Source organism: Ixodes scapularis, unplaced genomic scaffold (assembly GCF_016920785.2).
Source record: "Ixodes scapularis isolate PalLabHiFi unplaced genomic scaffold, ASM1692078v2 PGA_scaffold3__209_contigs__length_174095766, whole genome shotgun sequence".
NCBI classification, from domain to species: Eukaryota; Metazoa; Arthropoda; class Arachnida; order Ixodida; family Ixodidae; genus Ixodes; species Ixodes scapularis.
The window spans coordinates 125544310-125565736 of NW_024609868.1; the positions used below are offsets into that span (position 1 = coordinate 125544310).

General features: G+C 44.3%; 1 protein-coding gene across 1 annotated transcript in view; it reads left to right on the forward strand.

Annotated features, from left to right (window-relative positions):
* Positions 1–6412: 6412 nt before the first annotated feature.
* The window catches only part of LOC121837285 (alpha-L-fucosidase-like), a 44307-nt gene continuing 29292 nt past the window's right edge, over positions 6413–21427 (forward strand). Inside the window, exon 1 of the mRNA XM_042292871.1 lies at positions 6413–6490. Within this exon, the coding sequence (XP_042148805.1) occupies positions 6487–6490 (4 nt within the window). The 5' untranslated portion in view covers positions 6413–6486. The remainder of the gene's footprint in view (positions 6491–21427) is intronic.

The window sequence follows — 21427 nt, forward strand, 5'->3', positions numbered from 1 at the left end:
GCAGAGGATACATGACATCTTCATGAGTAAAACTAATTCAAGAGCATGTTATTTGATTGGTGATGAACTTAAATGTTAATAATGCTATACGATAATCGAGGCACTCATGAAATGTTAAAATGTTAAGGAAGCGGTATGCAAAATGAGCACTTTTGCGCCTATTAACAAACTGCAGTGCTCGTAGTGCTGTGTTCTGGGCAATTTCTACGGGGTTTAAAGTTGTTTCATATGCCAATTCATTAATGGATAACCCGTACGAAATGTAAGTATGCATACCGCTATGATAAAGCATTTAGAAGATTCATAAGGAAAATATGTGCCTTTGTTTATATAGATTTGGTATATTTCGATATATCTTGTTAGTGGTGTGATTTACGTGTTGATGCCACGTTAAATGATTGTCAAGTGTTACTCCTAAACTTATAGTATGGTGCACTCGAGTTAGGTTCATACTTGCAAACGAAAGCTGAGGTGTGTTTTAAATTAGTCTGTTTTTCGGGGCAAAAATTATGTAGTTTGTTTTCGCTATATTGGGAACTAATTTTTTATAGGTTAGCAATCTAGCTAGATTTTTTAAAGTGTTACTAGCTTTTATGTATAGTTCTGTAACGCTTGCATTATATATAAAAATGTTTGTATCGTCGGCATTAAAAACAATTTTTGTTTGTAAATAGGCTGCCAGGTTAATAATATATGTATATTAAAAAAAAGAAAGGGACCTAATATTGAGCCTTGCGGAACACCGACGGTAATAGGTTTAGTTGTTCAAATAGTGCCAGCTAAAGTGACAAATTGACAGCTGTTAGATAACTTTCGATTAGATTGAGAGCAAAACCACAAATTCCGTAAGCACTTACTTTTTGTAGTAAAAGTTCATGATTAACAAGGTCAAACGCATTTGTTAGGTCTACAAAGATGCCCATCGTTACTAACTTCAATTTAATGTTTTGCTTTGTTTTCTCTAACCTATTTAATAACGCGAATTCTGTTGAATTCCCTTTAAAAAAGTCATATTGTGAAGGAGTGATAAAATTATTTTGAGAAAAGAACAGGTTCAGCCGCTTTAGAAGTAGTTTTTCAATCACTTTTGTAATAACAGGAAGTAAGGTGATTGGTCGAGAGTTCTCTGGTTTTAGTTTGTCTCCTTTTTTAAATATTGGAATCGCTTTTGCTATTTTTAGTGAGTCAGAGTAAGAGCTAGCCGTGAAGATTTTGTTGATAATATCAGCCAAAGGCTGCGCAAAGATGGAACCACATTTTTTTTATTATTATCGCCTGTATTCCGTCGCACCCCGACGACGAAGTATTTTGTATCGTGTTAATTGTATTATGAACTTCTTCTGGATCGACAGGGTAAAGTAAAAAAGTAGTGTCAATACGAGCTATGTTTGGTGTGCCAGTGGATAGATTTGTGCATGAAAAATATTGTATGTTTGTAATGATATTTGTAAAGTAGTCGTTGAGCGTGTGAGAAATTTCTTGTTTGTCGTAATTATGCCTTGATCGGTGCTTAAGGCTGATACAGTTTGTTCAGTAGTGCTCATATTTAGTGCAGAGTTAATTATTTGCTAGGTTTCTTTGGGATCCTTACTGGCACTATAAAGTTTACTAAAAATACTACTGTTTAGCTACGTTAACTAATCTCTTTAAACACACATTATACGATTTGTACTTAGATTGAAGGCTTATATTGAATGGATTGCGTTTTAGTTTTTTAAGATGGCAATCCCACAGAACTATAGCCGCTAAGCATTGAACTACTGGAAGCTTTGAATATAACCTTACAAACCATCTGAACACTGATTCCACAATTCAAAATAAAGAAAAACTGATGTTTTATTTTGGAATGTTCCGCTTTCAAGGTTATCCCGAGTAGGTTGCTTATGAACGGAGCGAACTCTGACAAAATGCATAAACCCCAGCGTAAGTCTCGTACTTTCAAGGGGTGGCTAATTAACCTGTAGTACCAGAGAGGTGCTAACGGCAACAGCAGAGAATAGCTGTCCGTGGTGGAGTATGAGATCCAACATATTTATGACTGATGCACGGGCAGAGCAATACACAATGCTACCAAAGTCAAGAAGTGAACGAACTGCACGGTAGGTGCGTAGTGGACAAAATATGTCTGAAACCCTTGATACTTGTAATAAAAGCTAAAGTATATTCAGTGATTTAAAACATTTTAGTTTTGGGTGCCTAATATGTGAATGAAAATTCGATTTTGAATCGAATATCAGACCCAAATACTTGTGTTCACTTTTTGCGGCAATTGGTATTTAACACATATTTAAGGAAGGTCCTTGAAAAACACTATACGGGCGAGAGGAACACTCGCGGCTTATTTTTTCAAAGAAAATACAAACCATTTGTGTCAGCCAGTTTGTGTTAATTGTTGACTGAAAGCTGGACCCGACTTTCACATATCGATGGATTACAAGACAAAACAAGAATTTGAATGTCATCTACGTATACAGAATATTATTAGGGGGGAGGTATCGAACGGGCAATTGAATTTATATATAGTTACAATGAGAAGGTGTACGCTAAGAACACCTCCCTGAGGAACTTCATTTTTTTGCAATAAATCCCTGGAAATGGTGGTTCCTAACATTACGAGAATACGGCGTTGAAAGTAACTCTGAATAGTACATAGAATTTGACGTCGAACACCGAGGTTTTTACAAATTCTCTAATATTTCAAAATGCCAAACTATATCATACGCCTCTTCAAACTAAAAGAAACAACAACAACAGGAAAACAGTGTTGTCTATTTACAAATTACCCCGCACATTAGACTCAAATTGAGCTAGGTTATGAAGTTCGGATCGAGCTGAGCGGAAACCGCACTGATACTTGTCTAACAGTTGTTTTTTTGGCAGATCATCTTCTCCAGAGTTTTCCAGAAACAAGTGGTTAGTGGTATCGGTCTATAACTGGAAGCACACAAAGAATCTTTGTTTTTGCTTGAGCAACTGTAAGACGATAACTACGTTCCAAGACGACGGAAACTGACTTTTCTACCAAACTCAATTGAACAAACACAAAATGATTTCGAACGCCGAGGTATGTAAATGGCAGACATTGCATAGTGGGTGACATCAAGGCCAGGCGCCGTATGCCTGGAACAGTGCAATAGTGCCTCAAGCTCATGTAATGTAAATGGTGCATTATACGGACCTTGATTGCCGCCTGAGGTACTTAGAAGTTTTTGTTTTTATCGGCATGAAGTTTATATTGAATGAACGATGATATATAATGATCAGTGCTTTGAGACACTCAAAATACTCTCCTACTCCTGCTAGGTTAGATTTTCGCTCAATACTTTCATGACAGATTCCGTGTCTGCAGTAAAATCCCGAGAAATGCCCCACCCCGAAAAGATAGCCACCACTATTTTTGGCTTGATTTGCTGTTTTTTAAACACCGAAGTATAGCCCACTTCTAGTAATCGTACTCTTGGGATCAAAGATGGCCTCGGCGTAAATGCGGCTACTTCACTATTGGGGGGTATAAGCGAACCTTCCTGACTGGAAGGTTCGCTTATATCCCCCCCTATTTGCTTCATTGCCCCTCACCACCATAACAAGATTGGAAGGAACACGACCTATAAATAGCAATTTCTTAAGACGCACTTTTCTTGATTGTGCAACGAAAGTTAGCCCAGTCCATAATTTCAGCCGATTGGCTCTTGATGTTAGGTGGGCAGTCTCTCGGGATACAGTCAAAAAGGGGGTAGAGTATGCAAGGTAGCAGCCCTTGACCTTATGCACACGGTCCCAGAACCGCCTTGCACGATGCACAACTGTTTATGAAAGATGTGTATCATTTGAAGAAACCTCGTTTAGACTACCTGCAAATAGACCGGGTGTGAGATTTCATTATCTTAAAGGTGATGTGATAAGCTTGCGCAGGGTATCGCCGGAAAATTCCCCACGTTTTGTTCCTTTATCTGCAATGCGACAGTACTTATTCCACCGTGGTTTTGGTTGCTTTGGGATGTGTTGATGTCATAGGTATGGCACTGATTGAAACTTTTGAAATATGCATGGTGATAAGTTCAGTTACGCAATCAATGGAGAGCTGATGAAGAAATGTATAGGCTAACAGAGATGCTTCCTTCAAATATGGTCAGTTTGCTGCGTCAAACTTCCAGCAGGGAGTTCGTGTTCGAAGTGCGACAGGGCGACGAATGCGACTTAAAATTAAAAGAAAATTGTCCCTTTCATATTGATTACGATTGACTTGCAATAAGAAGATGGGAAACAATGTTGGGTCACCAAACGAGCGTTCAATGAAGGTGAATGAGTGTGTTTGAGTGCTGAAATATCTAGCGTCTGATTTGTTGTTGAGCGAGCATAAATCCGTAGAAGAAATTACTCGTTCAATCACACATAGTGTTATGAGCGTTAAAACCTCCAAATAATAGAACTGGTTGTGGGAGCTGGTCATAGAGGCACAGAGATGATAGGTTTGGTCCGGTAATTTCTGGCAGACACGTACAAGTTACTAAAAAAAAGTAACTAATTTAGGTTACTGAGTATTGGCCTCACAAGTAATCTGAGTAAAGTAGAAATTACTCAAATGGAAAGTAATTGAGTAAATTACTAACTACTGTCACAAACTAGCGAGTTACTTTTAAAGTTACTTTTAGATTCCTTTTACTAACAAGAAAAAACATACATGTTTTGATTCGTTAACGAAATTCTGGTAGACAAATATAAAGCGGCTTGTGTTTTCACATAAATGCTTTAATAGCTAGTTCCGCTTCAGTATAATTCATTGTTACCTGCGCATTTCTACTTTGAGGTTTAGCAATGCATGAGCTTGATTTGGCGGACAGTGTTTGCTTGTTAAGAGCGTAGCGTAAAGTACATCTAGAAGTACTTGAAGTGAAGTACAAAGTGAATTAGAGTTTATGTTCTTCAAGTATCTTAAGTACACCGGGTGCAATGTACTTGAAATAAAGTACCATACATACAACATACTTGGTCTTTCAAAGTAAAGTACAAATACTCTTTAACACAATCTTTCATGATGCCCTTTCATACCGTATTTGTTTTTACTTATTTCATCTGCTATGTATTGCTTCAGGAATAATCAGGAGAGCATCAGTTTTTTTTTTCGGAAATGGCGGCAAATCTTGTATAAAGTCAAGTCCTCACAAAGTAGTTCGTTTACTCTCGCTCACGAACTATTTAACAAAATACACCGATAAGACAATCTATTCTTATCGGTTTTGTAGCCGCCATTTCTTCACTCAGAGAAATGACCAGATGACGTCTCGAAAGACGACAGCGCGTTTTCACATAAGGATACGCCATTTTTTATTTCCGAATTTGGGGAATGGACTTTAAAGTCGTGAATTTTACTTTCTTCAGAGATTACCGGAAAAAAATACTTCAGGAAAGTGCAAGTAAATTCTCAGAGAATGTACTTCAAGTACTGTACAAGTATTCTGATTCTACTTGAAGTAGTACTTTATGTACCATGTCCTCAAGTTTTGAAAACTTAAGTCAAGTTTTCAAAACTTGATAGTTTGTTTTGTGCCCAGTATAGCTCTGTATCATCGGACTGATGACATGCACTCGTACACTGGCTTGTACTCGCAACGCTTTCATCATTGACCTCCATCACGTCGATGCACTGACTCTTCGTCCTCAACATTTACAGCACGCAAACTAACCAACGGTGCAGCGATAAAGAGCTAGTGGAACTGAAACTTCGTTTTCTACGATCGCTCGTATAAAGAGCAGAATAAAAATTTAAAAAAATAAAATAAAATGAAGTTTTAGGCACGGTCGCGGAGAGCACGACGAGTGAAACTCACGTGACTCCCGGCGAACCCACTTTTAGTGACGTAGGTCGATGCCTCCCTTCTGACCACCCCGACCCCTTGAGGTACACTGTTACGTCACAGTGCACTGGCGGGAACTTTGGATTGGGCCTCCGTACTTCTATTTTTTATAAAAAAAACTCCGGAACTCTATAGTGAAACAATTTTGGTGTAATATCCTGATATGCCATTTCAACGCTTAGCACGAAAAAAAAATTTGGGGGGGGGGGGGGGGGGGCGTGTCAGTGGCTCTTTAAGACCTACAAACCGCAGACATTAAATTATGGGACGAACACCCGCCGTATTTCTCAATGGCGGCTACTCTCCACTGCCCCGGCTTGCTTGACCCTTACGAGCTGGGCACGTTTTAATACACCCTGGGGTGTTTACCCGCATCGTTCCTCGTCTCAAGGACGTTGCAATTTTCTCCCGGAGCTGCAATACGCGCCTCTGATTTCCTTACTCCAAGGCCATCACTCCAGGATTGCACGTCTGTCGGATGTGTCGTATCTGGCCGGTCTGCGGACGTATCACTTCTAGAATCAGGTCCCGAGTGTCTCATTGAATGACCGGTTTGTCGTGTCGCGTTGAAGCGCTGCGCCGCTGCTCGCAGTAGGAAGCTTTAACCCGTGTTCGGTTGACAGCAGCGCAGATGGGTGAGTCCTCCCTTCTTTTTACGCTACCTCGAAACGGGCAGGAGATATACGCAAACATGTCTAAAGATAAAAGTACCGCGCCAACAGGTCCCAGGTGACCTTTTGTTATATGAATGTCTGGTAAACTGGAAGTTTACTTATTTATTCGAGTACCTTCATGGCCCGATGGACATAATTGGAGGGGCGTTACGCCAGAAAATAGTGATACAAAAAGGAATACTTGACAGTTATTAGTATTCGAGTCCCAATAGTCCGACAAACAGAAACAGTTGACACCGACAAGCCTCAAACACGTGCAGCATGCAAGCGAAGGTACCTTTGGTAGGCTTGCAACCTCTCGGTGCTCATAAAGCAAGCACGAGTGATTGCAAGCCTGCCAAAAGTACCTTTGCGAGCATGCTATACGAGCTTGAAACTTGTCGCTGTCGGTTGTTGGTTTTTGTCGCTCTAGTGGTACTGGAGCACAATCGCTCAGGTGATGCGCTGAGCACATCATCCCACACCCTGAACAATCTAATCGGTGATCACGGTTTTCTGCACGACACGAAGACGGCCAACCACGGCGTAAAAATATGGAAAGTTCTAAGCGAATGACAATGCTAAGAATACTGCGAGGTTCGAAAATTGCCATTGCGCAGGGACAATATGCAAGTTAAACCTCATGTTCATTGCTCCTGCGAATGTCGCATTTTTTTTAGCCCCTAAACGTATTCTGAGCTTCGTAAGTGGATGGGATACTCGTCTATTGTTCGCCGTGATTGGCTGCCTGCGCGTTCTGCAGGGAAGTGGACTGGCGTACCTTTTTAATAGTGTATGTATGTCGCACGGAGGCGATTTTATTTAGATTGGAACACTGGAACCTTCTGTGATGGCGGTACCGCGATGTGAGAATCGCAAGCCCTAGCTCCTGGATGATGTGCTTCACGATAAACGTGATTGCCAACACCTTGCTGACATGAAAAAATAAAGTAAGGTTGTGAGACATACAGCTCGTACATGGAAAAACTAGATTTCCTTACGCGTACAGAACAGTACAGAACAGCACTATCAGCCTGGTAGTGCTGTTCTGCTTCGATCATCTAGATGACAGCACTTTTGATGTAAAGTCACTTGATAAAGTTCATGCTTTCAAGTACTGCCAACCTTGTCGTGGAAGCGCGTAAGACACGTGCCACGAGCGGGTGCTACGCCACTATTCGCTTCCAAGGGCCGCTTTAGTGACACTAAATAAGCTACGCTTCAGAGTAAGGACGCTTGGCCATATTGTGTCTTAGAATCATGGTTGCCAAGCTTTATGAAAGCTTCATGAAGCTTTATCTGAAATATTAGAAAACGCTTTTCTATCCTCCACAAATGTTTAAACAGTTCGCAACGAAGGAAAGCAATATCACATGAGCTTTCTGACACCGAATCGAATGCTGATAAAGTCGCACTTCTTAATCATGACGATCGGCAGTTGCTTCTGCTCTGCACAAGCACCAAAATGGCAGCGCCCACAACAATGTCCGGGAACGGACTGGCTGATACTTTAAGCGCAGCTAATGTTGTGGCTCTAGGCCGTTTAATAAATAAAAATAATTGGGGTTGTGTGGATATTTATACCACGTGTAGTTGGTCAGCCGTTTCAAAGTTGCGACGAGTCACTCGCTGTAGATGAGCAATTTAGCCAGTGCGGTACAACCGCTTCTAGCCTGGGGTTTTTAACGTGCACCACGCAGTAGTGATATACGAAAGCACGCCGGTACAATGCTCATCCAGATCGAAACAGGCAGGGGTGGGGATGATTGAACCCTGGATCTCTGGGTGCTGCAGCGCGAGCTTCGGCTCCACGTGATCTGGCCTTGTGTGCGCTAGCCCACTCAATCACCGATCTTCTACCCCCCCCCCCCCCCCTTCCCCGCTCATTTCAGTGCTTCCCCTCAGCGTTGTAGGAGTTACCGAAAACAAGTAACGAAATACGTGACTCGTTATTCGGAAAGAAAAGTAACCCTTTAACGATCTACGTTACCTCAAAATGAATGGAACGCGTTAACGTTACCGATAAAATTAACGCACGGTACATTTACGTTACTTTTTTCAATTATGAATGGACCGATCTCACCAGCCAGTTCGAATACGCCACCGCGGGTGTATCTCGAAACAACCCATTCTTATTTGAACCCTTCTCGTTTTAAGCCATTCGCAAAACGCCCTTCTCGTTTTAACCTTTCGCGTTTCGACCCTTTCTTATTTATACCCGTCTCATTTGAACCCATTCTCATTTGAACCCCTCTCGTCTGAACCCATTCGCAAAACGCCCTTCGCGTTTTAACCTTTCGCGTTTCGACCCTTTCTCATTTGAACCCGTTGTCATTTGAACACCGTAGTGAGGTATAGAAAAAAGGAAAAACAGTTGAAGGATGAAGGTTGAAGATGAAGCGAAGGGGCACCATCTCTTGCATAGCACATGAAACAATTTTCCCTATGCCTGCGTGCCACCCCGAGTCTGTTGACGTAGCTGCGTGGTCACATGGTGACGTGGTTTCAAAAGTGCTAGCGCAGATTCGGTACTTCATCTCTCTTCTTCCGCTGTATGTTGTTAAGACGTCGTGTGGAGCGGATGGATCCTTGTGCTAGTCGTGTGTTATTGCTTGTAAAGGCCAATTCGGGTGGTCATTTTCCCTGAAAAAAAGTTTTCCCATATATTCGGCAAGGGCGTTCGCGTGGTCAAAGGCTGGTGGGTGCAAGCTTTTCGGGTTGCGCTTCTCAGGCGTGTACCGGCAATTCACCAGCAGAAGTTTTCCCGAGCTCCAAGAGGTCGGGCAGCTTGTCTGCCAGACTGTATCCGGTATCGTCACATCCGAATCGGGATAGGGAACCAAACGAAATATTGCTCGCTGAGGCGGCAAATAGCGGGTTTGAGTGCCAAACGAAGCCATCGAGACAGGCACCCTTTTGTGCTCTGAGACAAGATAGCAAAAACAACGAAGAGAAAGATAAGTTATGTTTCAAAGAAAGTAAACATTTTTGGAAGAATTTATCCAGCCTGAGCAAGGTATGTTTGCCCTGAGACACGGGTTGCATCATATATCACTTTATTTTACAACTCTGTAATAGCAAGTTGTTACACCGCTGAAAAAAAAAGTATGCGTAGTGATGCAGTTTGAAACTTGAACACGCATTACAATTTCAAGGAGGGTGGGTGCAATGAGAAGACTGAGGATTCCAAAAAAGGTACTAGAGAGTTTTAGTAGATCGTTGCGATACCCCCGATAGCCCCAATAACGATGCTATGCATGCGCAAGGGAGGCGGTGGCGGAGTATCGGGTATCGTTATCGGAGTCTTGGGAACGATCTACTAAATCTCTCTACTAACATTAAACAGAATATGGAAAGCGACGCTGGCAAGCCTCCGTGGCAACAGTTAATCGAAAATCCAAACGAAGTTTAATAAAATTTGACGCGCGTGCGGGCAGCACCACACTGATTTATACATCTGCCCTTTCATTGATTTTATATTTAATATTCTGTCAGCTGTACGGACTGTGGTAATGCCAATATTTTGAAAAGTTTTGTGGAGCCGCTTCTGTTTACACACATCTCAAAGAGTCGTAATTTATGTTGTTGGCGTATGCAGCGTGCTCATGGTACCATAGAATGATCGAAGAAGAAGTTAACAGAGCTCACTCGCCACCCAGTCAAATAAAAACGCCAGTTCATTGTGCTTTGCATTCGGGTGGAGAGGGTCACGTGATGCGCCGCTGGCGCGTTTTTGGTCACCGGTGCCACAGGCAAGGGCTCGAAGGCAATTAATTACCCGAATTCGCCATAAATACCGCAGAAAGATGGCGAGATCATGATGTTGGATTAATTTGGGTTCGAAATGAGAGAGGTTAAAATCAGAACAGTCTTTCTGACAATGGTCAAAACCAGAAAGTATGTTTTGAGAAAATTTGAAATGAGAAAGGTTAAAATGAGAAAAGTCGTTTTGAGAAGGGTCAAAACCCGAAAGTTTGTTTTGAGAACGGTTTAAATGAGATAGGGAGAAACGCGAAAGTTGTTTTGCGCTGGGTTGAAATGAGAAGCTAAAAACGAGAAGGTAGAAATGCGAACGGGTTCAAATGAGAACCACCCCGGCCGTCTGCCTCCTGTGCACTAAAGTTATGACGGCGTCACGCATGCGCCGAACGCTTAGTGAGATCGGTCTATTAACGTTTTACGCTTTTGTCGGTGCACATATGACTAAGCGCAATAATTTAAGTAACATTATGTTCCTGAAAAACCTGAACATAATTATTTTATCTTTCTTAGGGTTTCACCTAAACAGTCACAAAAAAAAACGCAAAGAAAACACAAAAAGATTCACGTAAATTGGCGACAAAAGCAGAACAAAAAAATTGAAGTGTAATTTTTCGAAGTTTTGGGAAGAAGTAACGAGTAACGTAACTACGTTACCAATTACTGTTTTAAGAATGTAACGAGTACGTTACTGCGTTACCGGAAGAAGTGACGCGTTAGCGGTAACGCCGTTATATGTAACGCGTTACCACCAACAATGGCGCCCGCTATAGGTCGTGAAAGTTTCGGCTATGAGGGGGGTGGTTTCGACTAATGTCACTCTATACTGAGGAGGTACCGCCAAGCTTCTTTTCCCTCGCGAAATCCTCACCCTTTCCTCCTCTCCACAATTCTCACACGCTTCCGTTTCGACGCTAGCGCCGCCTAGGGCGGCGCTAGCGTTGGCTCGGCAGGTTGCCGCTGGAAATGCTGCGAGATTGCGTGTTTCTTGATTGTTTTTAGCTTGCACGGTTCTGTTTTCTCCAGAGTTTAGTTTGCGATCTCAACGCTATATTTACCTCTGGGTATGTCTTGTTATTGCCTCACGTTTAGCGCGAGCACGTCTTCGGGTGTGCGTTAGATTACGCTGCTAGTTTTGCGTATACTCGGATCGTTTGGTTGTTCGGGATCGTATGCTATGTTTCGCTGTATGAACATTTATTCAACAAAGTTTAACTTCTTAACAGATACCCATAACATCATTCCTCCGTGGTCGGACATTTGAGCGATAGGGCGAAGGTGATAAGAGGCAATTAGTGCGCGCTACTCAAGTTGGAATGCGAGGCGCATTCCAACTAGCGCGATATTTCAAAACCGCGTTCTCGCGCTGTGGACAGACATTGGCCTTGTTGCTGATTGTTTATACGTTTCACGTTAGGGACCAGCAAAGTGAAAGCTTGCTACACTCAGTGCCTCCCGGCTGGCATGGGAGCTGGTGCAGTGCGGGCACCGTTTTTCTAGGCTGCGTGATCGCGCTCGTAGCTTTTGCCTCGTGCGCAGGTGCGGCGAAATGAAGCATAGTTGTCCATAAATAGCTTGCAGCAGTTATCAGATCGGTGAAACGTCTGCAGCAACCACCATTGTGCACCGTAACGAAACGGAAACTACAGATTTTATTTTGTAAACATGTGCGAGTAGGGTACTGAAGGCTGATGACTTCAGCTTGCTATTAATTGCGTAATTATACATACCAAAGGGGTTATGAGGATATTTAAGCATTAGTATTTTCATAAATGGATTTTTCAGTATACTGGTGAATGATGTCAGCGCAAACCTTAGGGACGGAATTTTATCATTCACTTGTTAGTGATGGAATTAGTCTCCAACTGGAAGATTGACATAGCTTTAGATAGGCTATATGTAAACAATACAGTCCCCTACTGCACATACATGCTCTAGGGCCAACATTCCAACATTCCATCGGAAAGCTCAATGCAAACCACGAGTCATTTATTAGCACTATATGCATTTTGACAGTATACAAAACGAGGAACAGATCTAACACACAAAAATTGTTCTTTCACCTGATTTGGCTCGCCGCAGCTAGCGTACCGGCACTTCTGCGCCCACATTTCTGACTATGCATGCGAAAAATCGGCCTATGGATTTCGCTCTTTCTTTATTTTTAAGACACCAGTGTATTTCGGGTTATTGTCTCTTGCGGAAGCTAGAAGTGGCGACCAAACGGAGAAAGAAAATACGAACAGGCAACACTACTAAAACAGAAAAGATTTCGAATTCTACTTATTATGCACGCGCGCATACTCGCGACGTTAAAGCGGCCTTCAAACATACCTCGCACGTATGATAAAATAGAGTGTAATATTGGAACATATAGTAAACAATACTCTCTTAGGAACTTCAACTTACGTCACACAGCCTGGACGTGGGTTTGAATACAAAATCCTACCTTCGGACTTGCGACAACCAAACCTTTTTTCTTTTCTTGTTTCGTTCCCCACGTGGAACCCCGAACAGCTTTTTCTCCCGTTCCTTGCTTGTTCGAGTAGCCCACAGCGCAACAACACGTCATGTCGGCGGTCACATATCGTTATCATGGAAAACAAATTTTCCTAACGCGCAAACGTAAACTATGCAGAGAACTTGGTGCGTCGCAAGCGCCGATGGCAGAGCCAGCCTCAAAGTCCGTGAGACGGGGGGCACGAATGCCGTACGGAAGTCGCAACCCGAAACCCATGGGCCGCTCGGCCAATGAGATATAGTGGAGAGGAAGATTTTCACGTGGGGGAGACGGATTTTGTAAAGGGCGAGAAGGTTTCGGCGCAGGAATTTTAGAACAATGAATGGCGTTACCTTCCCAGTATAGAGTGACCTTAGTTTCAACACGCTGTATACATATGATATACCGTGAGAGATAACGGCATATTTGTCTCAATAGCAGTTTTTTTTTTTTTTTTAACTGAACGGTAGCTGTGGAATAATTCAGTAACTCGCAACGCATCTCTGATTGAAAAGTTCCAGCCTAGGGACATATTTAAAAAGTAAATATTTAGACCTTAGGAAATTAATTACCTTGCTGATTATCACTGCGCACTCTTTACCCAACGTACGCCGCGGTCGATAACGTTTACGTAAAGGAATCGTTAATTTTGTTTTAATTTTAGATTAAGCCAAAATAATCTGAATCGTTGATGAAACACCTTAGCCATGGTGAACCATCTGACTTCCTTCTCTACACGAGACACAGCTTGGCCGACCAAAATCTAAAATACTAGGCGTTCTGTTTTAAGTAAAAAAATTGCAACACTCGGCGAAACAGTTTCCTGTCATTATGAGAAGCAAGGCGACCCAGAATGCAAATTTTTTTTCGCAGCAGCCTAATAATGGCCTCACGACTAGTTGTTCTCAGCATAGATGAGGGCGTTAGTACTGTTTTGCGCAAACTCAGCAGCTTTATTTTCCTTTTTTTTTTTTGAAAGATTATCTTTTTTGTTGCGACGTCACAGATTTGAACAAAACGGGGAGTCACCAAAACATCTCGTCACCAATAGAGCCGCTTTATCCTTCTAGTGCCCGCTTGAAATTTCGCTTTTTTTGCACAAGTGCTGGAGAAATTACGACAGTCATGTTTCGCGCCACTTTGGTGTCGCAAGCTCTGACATGTGAACTGCTTTTTTCTCCGTAATCCCCGAGCACGCCGTCGTTTGTATACTGTTAACGTAAATTTGAATCTCTAGACGTGTAAACCTGTAGAGGTGTCCCACCCCAAAATGGGTTCATTTTTCACGCTAAGTCGCGCGTGAGGTCTCGTGTAAAACTAACAAATTTCAACGCGGGTACATTGTTGCGCGCTTACACGTCTAAGGATGCGCACTTTACACAACGTTTTGTGCTTAGTCCCCGCAGGAATTCGCCACCAAGCGCTGACACCGTATTTATTACGCGTACGGACGACAGTGGGAGCGAATGCATAAAGTACTGTCTTTACCTACCTTCCAGTTCAGCCGACGTCCTCATGCCGACTACTTTTCACCGAGACCGGATAATATTCCAAGGAGGAAGACACTTTGCGTGTGCGTTTCTCACCGGCTTATTTCGGTTATTTACTTCTGCGCATGTGCTTATGTTTTCAGCATTTCTTATTTCGCTCAAGTAGTTTGACAAGACATATTCGTAACTCCAGCGTGCTCTAGGTTACGCCACTCTCGACAAACATGGCGGCTGTAGACAGGTTATGCCGTGCCACGTCTGAACCCAACGCATAATGTTTTGGTTTAAGAAGGCAAGTACCGGCTTCGAAGTGGTTCGTCCCAATTTTCAATGATTACATTCAAAACCTGCGTCGGCGGTGGGTGTCTTGGCTTAAGCCACCTTCCAGAGGCTGTCTTCGTTGTGGAACCGGTGGAAGGACCACCAACTGTCCTACCGCACTGAAAAACGTTAATAACGCACAATGTCTGGCTCACGCCGTCACGTAGGTTGCCTTCAGAGCGACCTGAGCAACGCTGTGATACGACGGTAATGTCTGAAACACCGAGAAAACTGTTCGTCTCTACACAACCTGAGAAGCAATGCCAACAGCACCTAATTCGTTATGCCATTATGAGTCACGTCTTTGCCTTCGTCTTCATCCTGCTGCCGTTTTGGTCTCTATAGGCACAGCCAATGTGACTCCCTTCACTTGACTTCGACGTTCGTCGCGACAGCTACTGAAAACATGTAATCACAAAAGTCACAAAACTCAACCAGAATTTTCGAGAAGACCGGTTCGGGCCGGTTTGGTGTCTTCCCTCTAAGTGTCCTCTGTTTTCCTGGAGTGTCAAATCTTCTATTTCATGCGGAATACGAAACAAAAATGCCCTTCCGACGGAAGGTTATAACTCGAGGTGCATATATTCACGGGATCCTGGAAAAGTAGTGCCATCGCCTTCCTAGCCTACTAGCAGGACAAAGAACGTTACTAACATACAGACGACTAACACCCTGCAAGGCAATTGGCTGAAAGGTTTTCGTGCTCATGGCCCTCGCCATTTTGGTACTTTCTACTTTTTGAAGCCTTGAAAGGGTCGTTCTAAACCAGTCGTGCCAAGATTGTTATGGAGCGACATCATACTGAAAGCGTTCTTCCCCAATGAAAGCGCTTTTGGCACTGTGTATGTAATCAACTTATAAATCATGCTGATCTCCACAGGTCTCTTACAATGATATCTCTCTTACGTAATGACTCAAACCTCCGACACCGTATGCAGTGACGGTACGAAGATGTAGGCTTGTTTCGCTGGTAAAAGTGTTTTTACCGACATGATTAAGTCTACCATTTTTTTTTTCATGAGCAGTCTGGTGCGTGCAAAAGCCGAGCACTCCAAAGATGCACATGACACCCTCAAGAAGCTTATAAGTTTCATCACGCTGACATTTAACTAAAAAATGGCCGATTGGCGTTATGTGAAAACACCCTAAACAAAAAAGCTATCAAGAAAGCTACCTGTCACCAGAGAATGTAGACGTATATCGGCTCGCAAAGAATAGAGAAGTTAAGGAGAAATTGCTCATTTCATGAACCAAAATTGCGACCATATAGAGACCTTGGCGCTACTTTCCCAGTAGCCAGTTACTTTAGGCCTAAGTATACTCCATTTAAGCTTTGCAGAGACTATAGAACTCCGCATTCAGCATGAGGTCGCTGGCTTCCGCCGTGCTTTGGTTGCGCGTGTCTGCGCGTTCACATTTGTGTTAGCAAGTGCAGGAAGCTCGCGCTGAAGGCGAAACTTCTATTCTCAGCTAAAGGGTGAACTGAGTATAGAAAGAGCTGTCTCAAAAGAACACTGACAGGATATTTATGCTCGCCAAGGTTTTTGTTTGTACATGACATATGAGAGCCAATTGCCAAAGGCACAGTTTGCGGCGCGAAATTTGTTTTCTTTCCCCCTGAAAACCGCCGATCGAGAACTGTCTGGTTTGAGTCGCGCTCACACTCTTCTCCATGGTCACGTGCCGTTTTTTATGGTTTAGACACAACCACCACAAATAATCAAAGTCGTGGATCATCGAAGGCTCACACTCCATATTAAAATGGAAAAAATAATGAAACCCATTTTTTGTGGCTTCCAAAACACTGCAAATACGTCGACTAAAAAAAAAACATATGTTGCCCAGCCAATGACTTTTGGTAATTTTCTCCTCCTCTATATTTCTTCTTCATCTACAATCCAGTTTCGGTTATGGTTTCGCGCAGTTGCGTTTTTTCACTTTATTAAAAACATACGTGACGCTGCAGCAAAATATGAATTGAGTCGTTTTCTTAGACCATAATAGATGGCCTCGCCAAAAAATGAACATTGTTTGGGGGTGTAAGGGGGTGTCAGTGTCCTTTTAATGCTCGGGAGCTCGCGTATGTCATTTTTTTGTCTCAACGAGAACAGTACAACGCACCTCCCCGTGTTTTGAGAGCGTTTCACCTTCAATAACACTTGGGTGTCTTGTGAGCACGCGTAGTCAATGAAATACGGAAGCAAACGAACACGTGCCGGAGGCGAACTCTTTGCCACCTTGCAGTGCTTGCCACGTTGTGTAAGGCTAAAAGATCTCCCGGTGATTTGAACGCTGCTGTCGTTTCAGTCACTCGGGCGTGAAGGCGTTCAGACATTTGCGTCAGTTATGTCCGCAGCAACCGAAGCGTCGGGAACGATCCCGATCGGGACACTGGGAGAACCGTAATTGATTATGGTTTGACGAAACTTCTCGCGTTGCCTGCCACGTTGTTTACGGCAAACACCTATACTGGCTACCTTGATATTACTGTCGTCTCGGTTGTTCCCCACGCAATCGAGGCAACTGTCTGAAGCAGGTTGGACGCTGTGCTCCAGTCTCCGCTGGAGGGCACAGAAGCCGGAGACCTGGAGCAGTCCTGCGGTCGAGTGCGAGTTGAAATTTTTGTGCCAAGCACCGACACCCTCGGTCGTTATTAGGACTTCGTCGAGACTCGGTGTAAGTCGGACCGCAGCCAGCCCTACGATGAGATCGAGCCAACCAAGCAACGCCAAAAGTGGACCGTCATGTCGCTTGTCATCTTTGAGTGTCTGCCGTCAAAGTCGAAACCAATCAGGCATAGAAAAAAGCGCAGGATTAGACGGTGACAGCAGAGGCGCCAAGGCGACGAGCGCCGGGAGGATACACTTTTGCCGCTTCCATCGAATCGGTTTGCTGTGAAATCGAAACGGAGTCAAGTTTAACTTATCCCGCGCCCCAGGTAAGAGCCGGGGCACCGCCGCCTGGAAGATTCAAAGCCTGTGCATTTCGACGCCATCACGGTGAGATCGGCCGCAGACAAATTGGACGAGAGTGCTGCGTCAGCGTTTGGCTCGGTTTTATGTCCAGTTTATGATGAGATTTAAAAGCCAGCTCCGGTCAATAGGCCCTTCAAAAAGTACGCCCTCTTATAATCGATCTGAGAATACTGCAAAGTGGCATGCGCGAAGGACGCAATAAAAATGGCGATCGATGGCCTTATTTCAAAACTCGAAGTACCTCATCGCGACGTAACGCCACGTTATGCATTGTGGGAGTGAGCGGGAAGCAAAATACACACGCGCTCCGCTCCTGGCTCACAGGTCCCCAGAATGCCAAGCGCGCGCAGTGACTGATTAATGGAAATAGTCAATTGTATGTAGTCTATTGAAAGTGAGTATTATATAATTTATATACTTGTCAACTTGTTGGTGTTTCTTGTGCACGCCACTTTGCAGTATCTTAAAATCGACCGTAAGAGGGCGTAATTTTTGAAGGTGTCTATATTGAAAATTTCGATATTGTAGATAATCTTATTGTGAAAAGCGTCTTGGAACAAACCCTACGCCATTGGTTTCATTAAAAGTAACGCTGTGGCTAGTGTTACGTCCGGACGGAGCACTGAAACGCGTATACCTAACCCCCCCCCCCCCCCCCCGCTCTCCCCTCCCCTCTCTCCCCCGTGAACCTAGGGAAGGCGGAGATTTGGACGTAACTTGGGTTACGTCGGACGTAACGATAGACACTTCGTAAAAGTAAAACATTTTTTGTTTAATCGTGATATAGCCATAATTGACTTTTCTGGAAACTCCAGTGCGAACAGGGAGCGCTCCGTCGCATTATGGGAACTGTGAGGGTGTTGTGCCCTTTAGCTAAGCCAAGTCTAGCCTAGTCGAGCTCCTTACATGGAAGGGGCGAAAGCCACCGACCGAACTGCAACACTATTCGTAATCCACTCATGCACCCAGGCGAGCTAACGCTCTTCGAACGTTGCAGCAAACTGCGTTGATTTTTTCTTTTTTATTGGCGCAGAAAAATTGATTATACAAACTAGCGTAACTGTTTCCAGTAGCAAAATAAAAAGAAATAAATAAAGATCTAGGATGCGCAAGTGATACCTCACTTTTTTGGGGGGTCGCCCATTAGGCGAGGCTCACCATAAACCTCGTCCTGCAATGTTCGGGATAAAATCACTTGCAGCTACGAGAATACGCTCAACAGAAACGTGAGGAACGGTATCTCACCTCATGTGGGCAACGCAGCGAAGCACAGGGCGCTGCAAAGATTGCCGTCTGCTGTACACAGGGACCCAACGCGAGCGTAGGCAACGTGGATCTCACTGGCGGTACGGCGGTAGTAGCAGACGACGAAGCAGCGAACCTTGCTCTTCCCATCATGCCTCACACGCGCCAATTGAGGGCGCGAGAGACTTTCCAGGAAGGTCCATTGCGAAAGCGAAATCGAAACTTGGGCAAAGGCGAGCAACATTTTACACCCAACGTCAAAAGTGGCGGACACCACGTCCTTGCTCACGTGCAATACGAGGTGTTGCGCGATCTACCATGCGGACTTGCGCTGCGAATACCTTGTCTGCACCACGTCGATCCTGCTGCAAGAGACAAGTTTTCGGAAAATTAGTCGGCGTTTATGGAAGGCGACGCGTAGTAAAGTGCACATATGTCCTGACGAGTCTGAGGGAGAGAATATCGCCAGCAGCTTCGCTCGCACTGTGCCGAAACGATGCAATGTTTGCGCTTGCTAGGACAGCATAGAATGCACATACTTTCATGGTAAAATATGTACTCGGATCTGACGACATTGCACACATAAGTTTTTGACTGTTTTGGAAGGCTGCGAAGATCGAGGGCACGGCCTCAGGTTTTTTTTAAACCACGCGCGCTTTGTTGAGGAGCTATACTCCGTTTCACTTTCAGTTCGAGCGAAGCCGAAGGTACAAGCGCGAGCATGCGGCCCTGAACAGCGCTTGCACTGCACGAGCGCGCGTGCTTGGCAGGAACGCTGAAAGCCCGGGGCTCGCTCTTGTAGCCTCTGCTACGCTCACATCTAAAATCTCAAGGCTCGTGTGTAGCATTCTGGCAGGATGTCATCTGAACAGATCACTATAAGGGCCGTTGGCGACTTCCTGGGTGGTCCAATCGGTGTACGGCGTCCGTCTCAACTTCGCGGCGCTCACTGTCGGTAGTGAAATTGATTGAAAACAACTTCTGGGCTGTTCTGCGTATCCCGAGAGCAGTCAGCGACACTACGCCGTGAGCCACGTCTGCACCCTTTAGCCATCGCAAACACGAATTGAAGATAAAAATGCGCACCTCGGCCAGAAAAAAAAAAAAAAAGACTAGACAAACCGAACACTAGCGGACTGCGCGACGTGTCTCCGAGCAGTGTCTCCTCCGAGTTGCAGATCACGTGACTCTGCACCGAACGCGCTGCTTGCGCCGCCTATAGGCTTTGCATAGAAAAGAAATTACAAAGAAACAATACTGCTCCCCAACTTTAGATATTACAAAAACGGGAGAAGAGGAAGCTCTCGGAGTAAGCAGACGTGTGCACGCAAAGCTCCTGCTCCCGCCTGCTAAGCCTGACGAAGAATTCTGTGGTGGCCGGCAAGGCCGTCATGGCATGCCCACCAGAAACGGACCTCAAGCTTGAGGAAACAAATGATGCTACCATCACCACCTACACCACCGCCCACCCCGTAAACGCATATAGAGAAAGGAACACCAGGAGGGACTCAAGACTCCCGGACCACCTCTACTCAATGGAGATGGACAATGAGAATGGCGACGACGACAAACTCGCTAGGATTGCAACAGGCACCCATTGCTACCGGCATATACCAGGAAACAAGGTTGACTTCTTTAAGGTCAGTCACAAAAATGCACAATACCTTATTGAATGTCTCAACCACGCCGCGGGCATTAAGGAATGCATGAGCAACCTCCCGATCATCACAATGGCCATGTAACTACTTCAAGCCCTCGACCTGGAAACGCTGCGCCGATTCACCGAACACAGGACTGAAGGAGAAAACTTTTTACAAAAGGGATCTTCCAGAGACCAACCAGCAGAACTGTCTACATTTGACCCTAACACAGCGATGCAAATGGCTAGTGTGCCTACACTAAAAGAAACTGATGGCGTGGTGATGACAATACAGAGTTCTGAATCGCCCTTGAAGATCCAAGGAGATGAAGACAGCTCACAGCTGGCGTCGAAAAGAAAGAAGCAAAAAGACACCAGTGTGCTTTCTCAAGAACTGCTTCAAAAAGAACAGGTAAGAGAAAGAACCGACATTACGACAGGCAACGACCTGACTCCAAAGACGCTGTCACAAGCAGTCCTTATTAAACTAACCTGCAAACGTGACGTGAAGAAAGCTCTTACCGAAGCATATTAAAGGCGCAGCCCACACGACGGGCGTGACGTCATGAAAAAACATTGCTATCAAATACAATAAAAAAGCCCACATTATCGCACTGGTCACTAAAGTCAAAGAGAAGGCAGAACGACTTACACAGATCACCGAAATCGGCACTCCAGACGGAGCTCTGAAGGTGCAGGCACTGCAAGCACAAGCCCTCAACCAATGTAAAAGGGTCGCATACTTCAGATACGCAAAAAATGACACCAACGAGACTATTTTCCCAGAGCTCGAATGCAGGACTCGTAACATTCTGGGATTACGCATCGTAGGACCCATCAGGTCCACAGCCATCCTCACGTTCGAAAGTAACACGAGACCGCAGTACATCAGATACTGCGGAGTAACCTGTAAGGTCTACGAGTACAGACCAAGACCGATGCTGTGCCTAAATAGCCGCGCGATTGGGAACAAAGCTGACATTTGCCCCA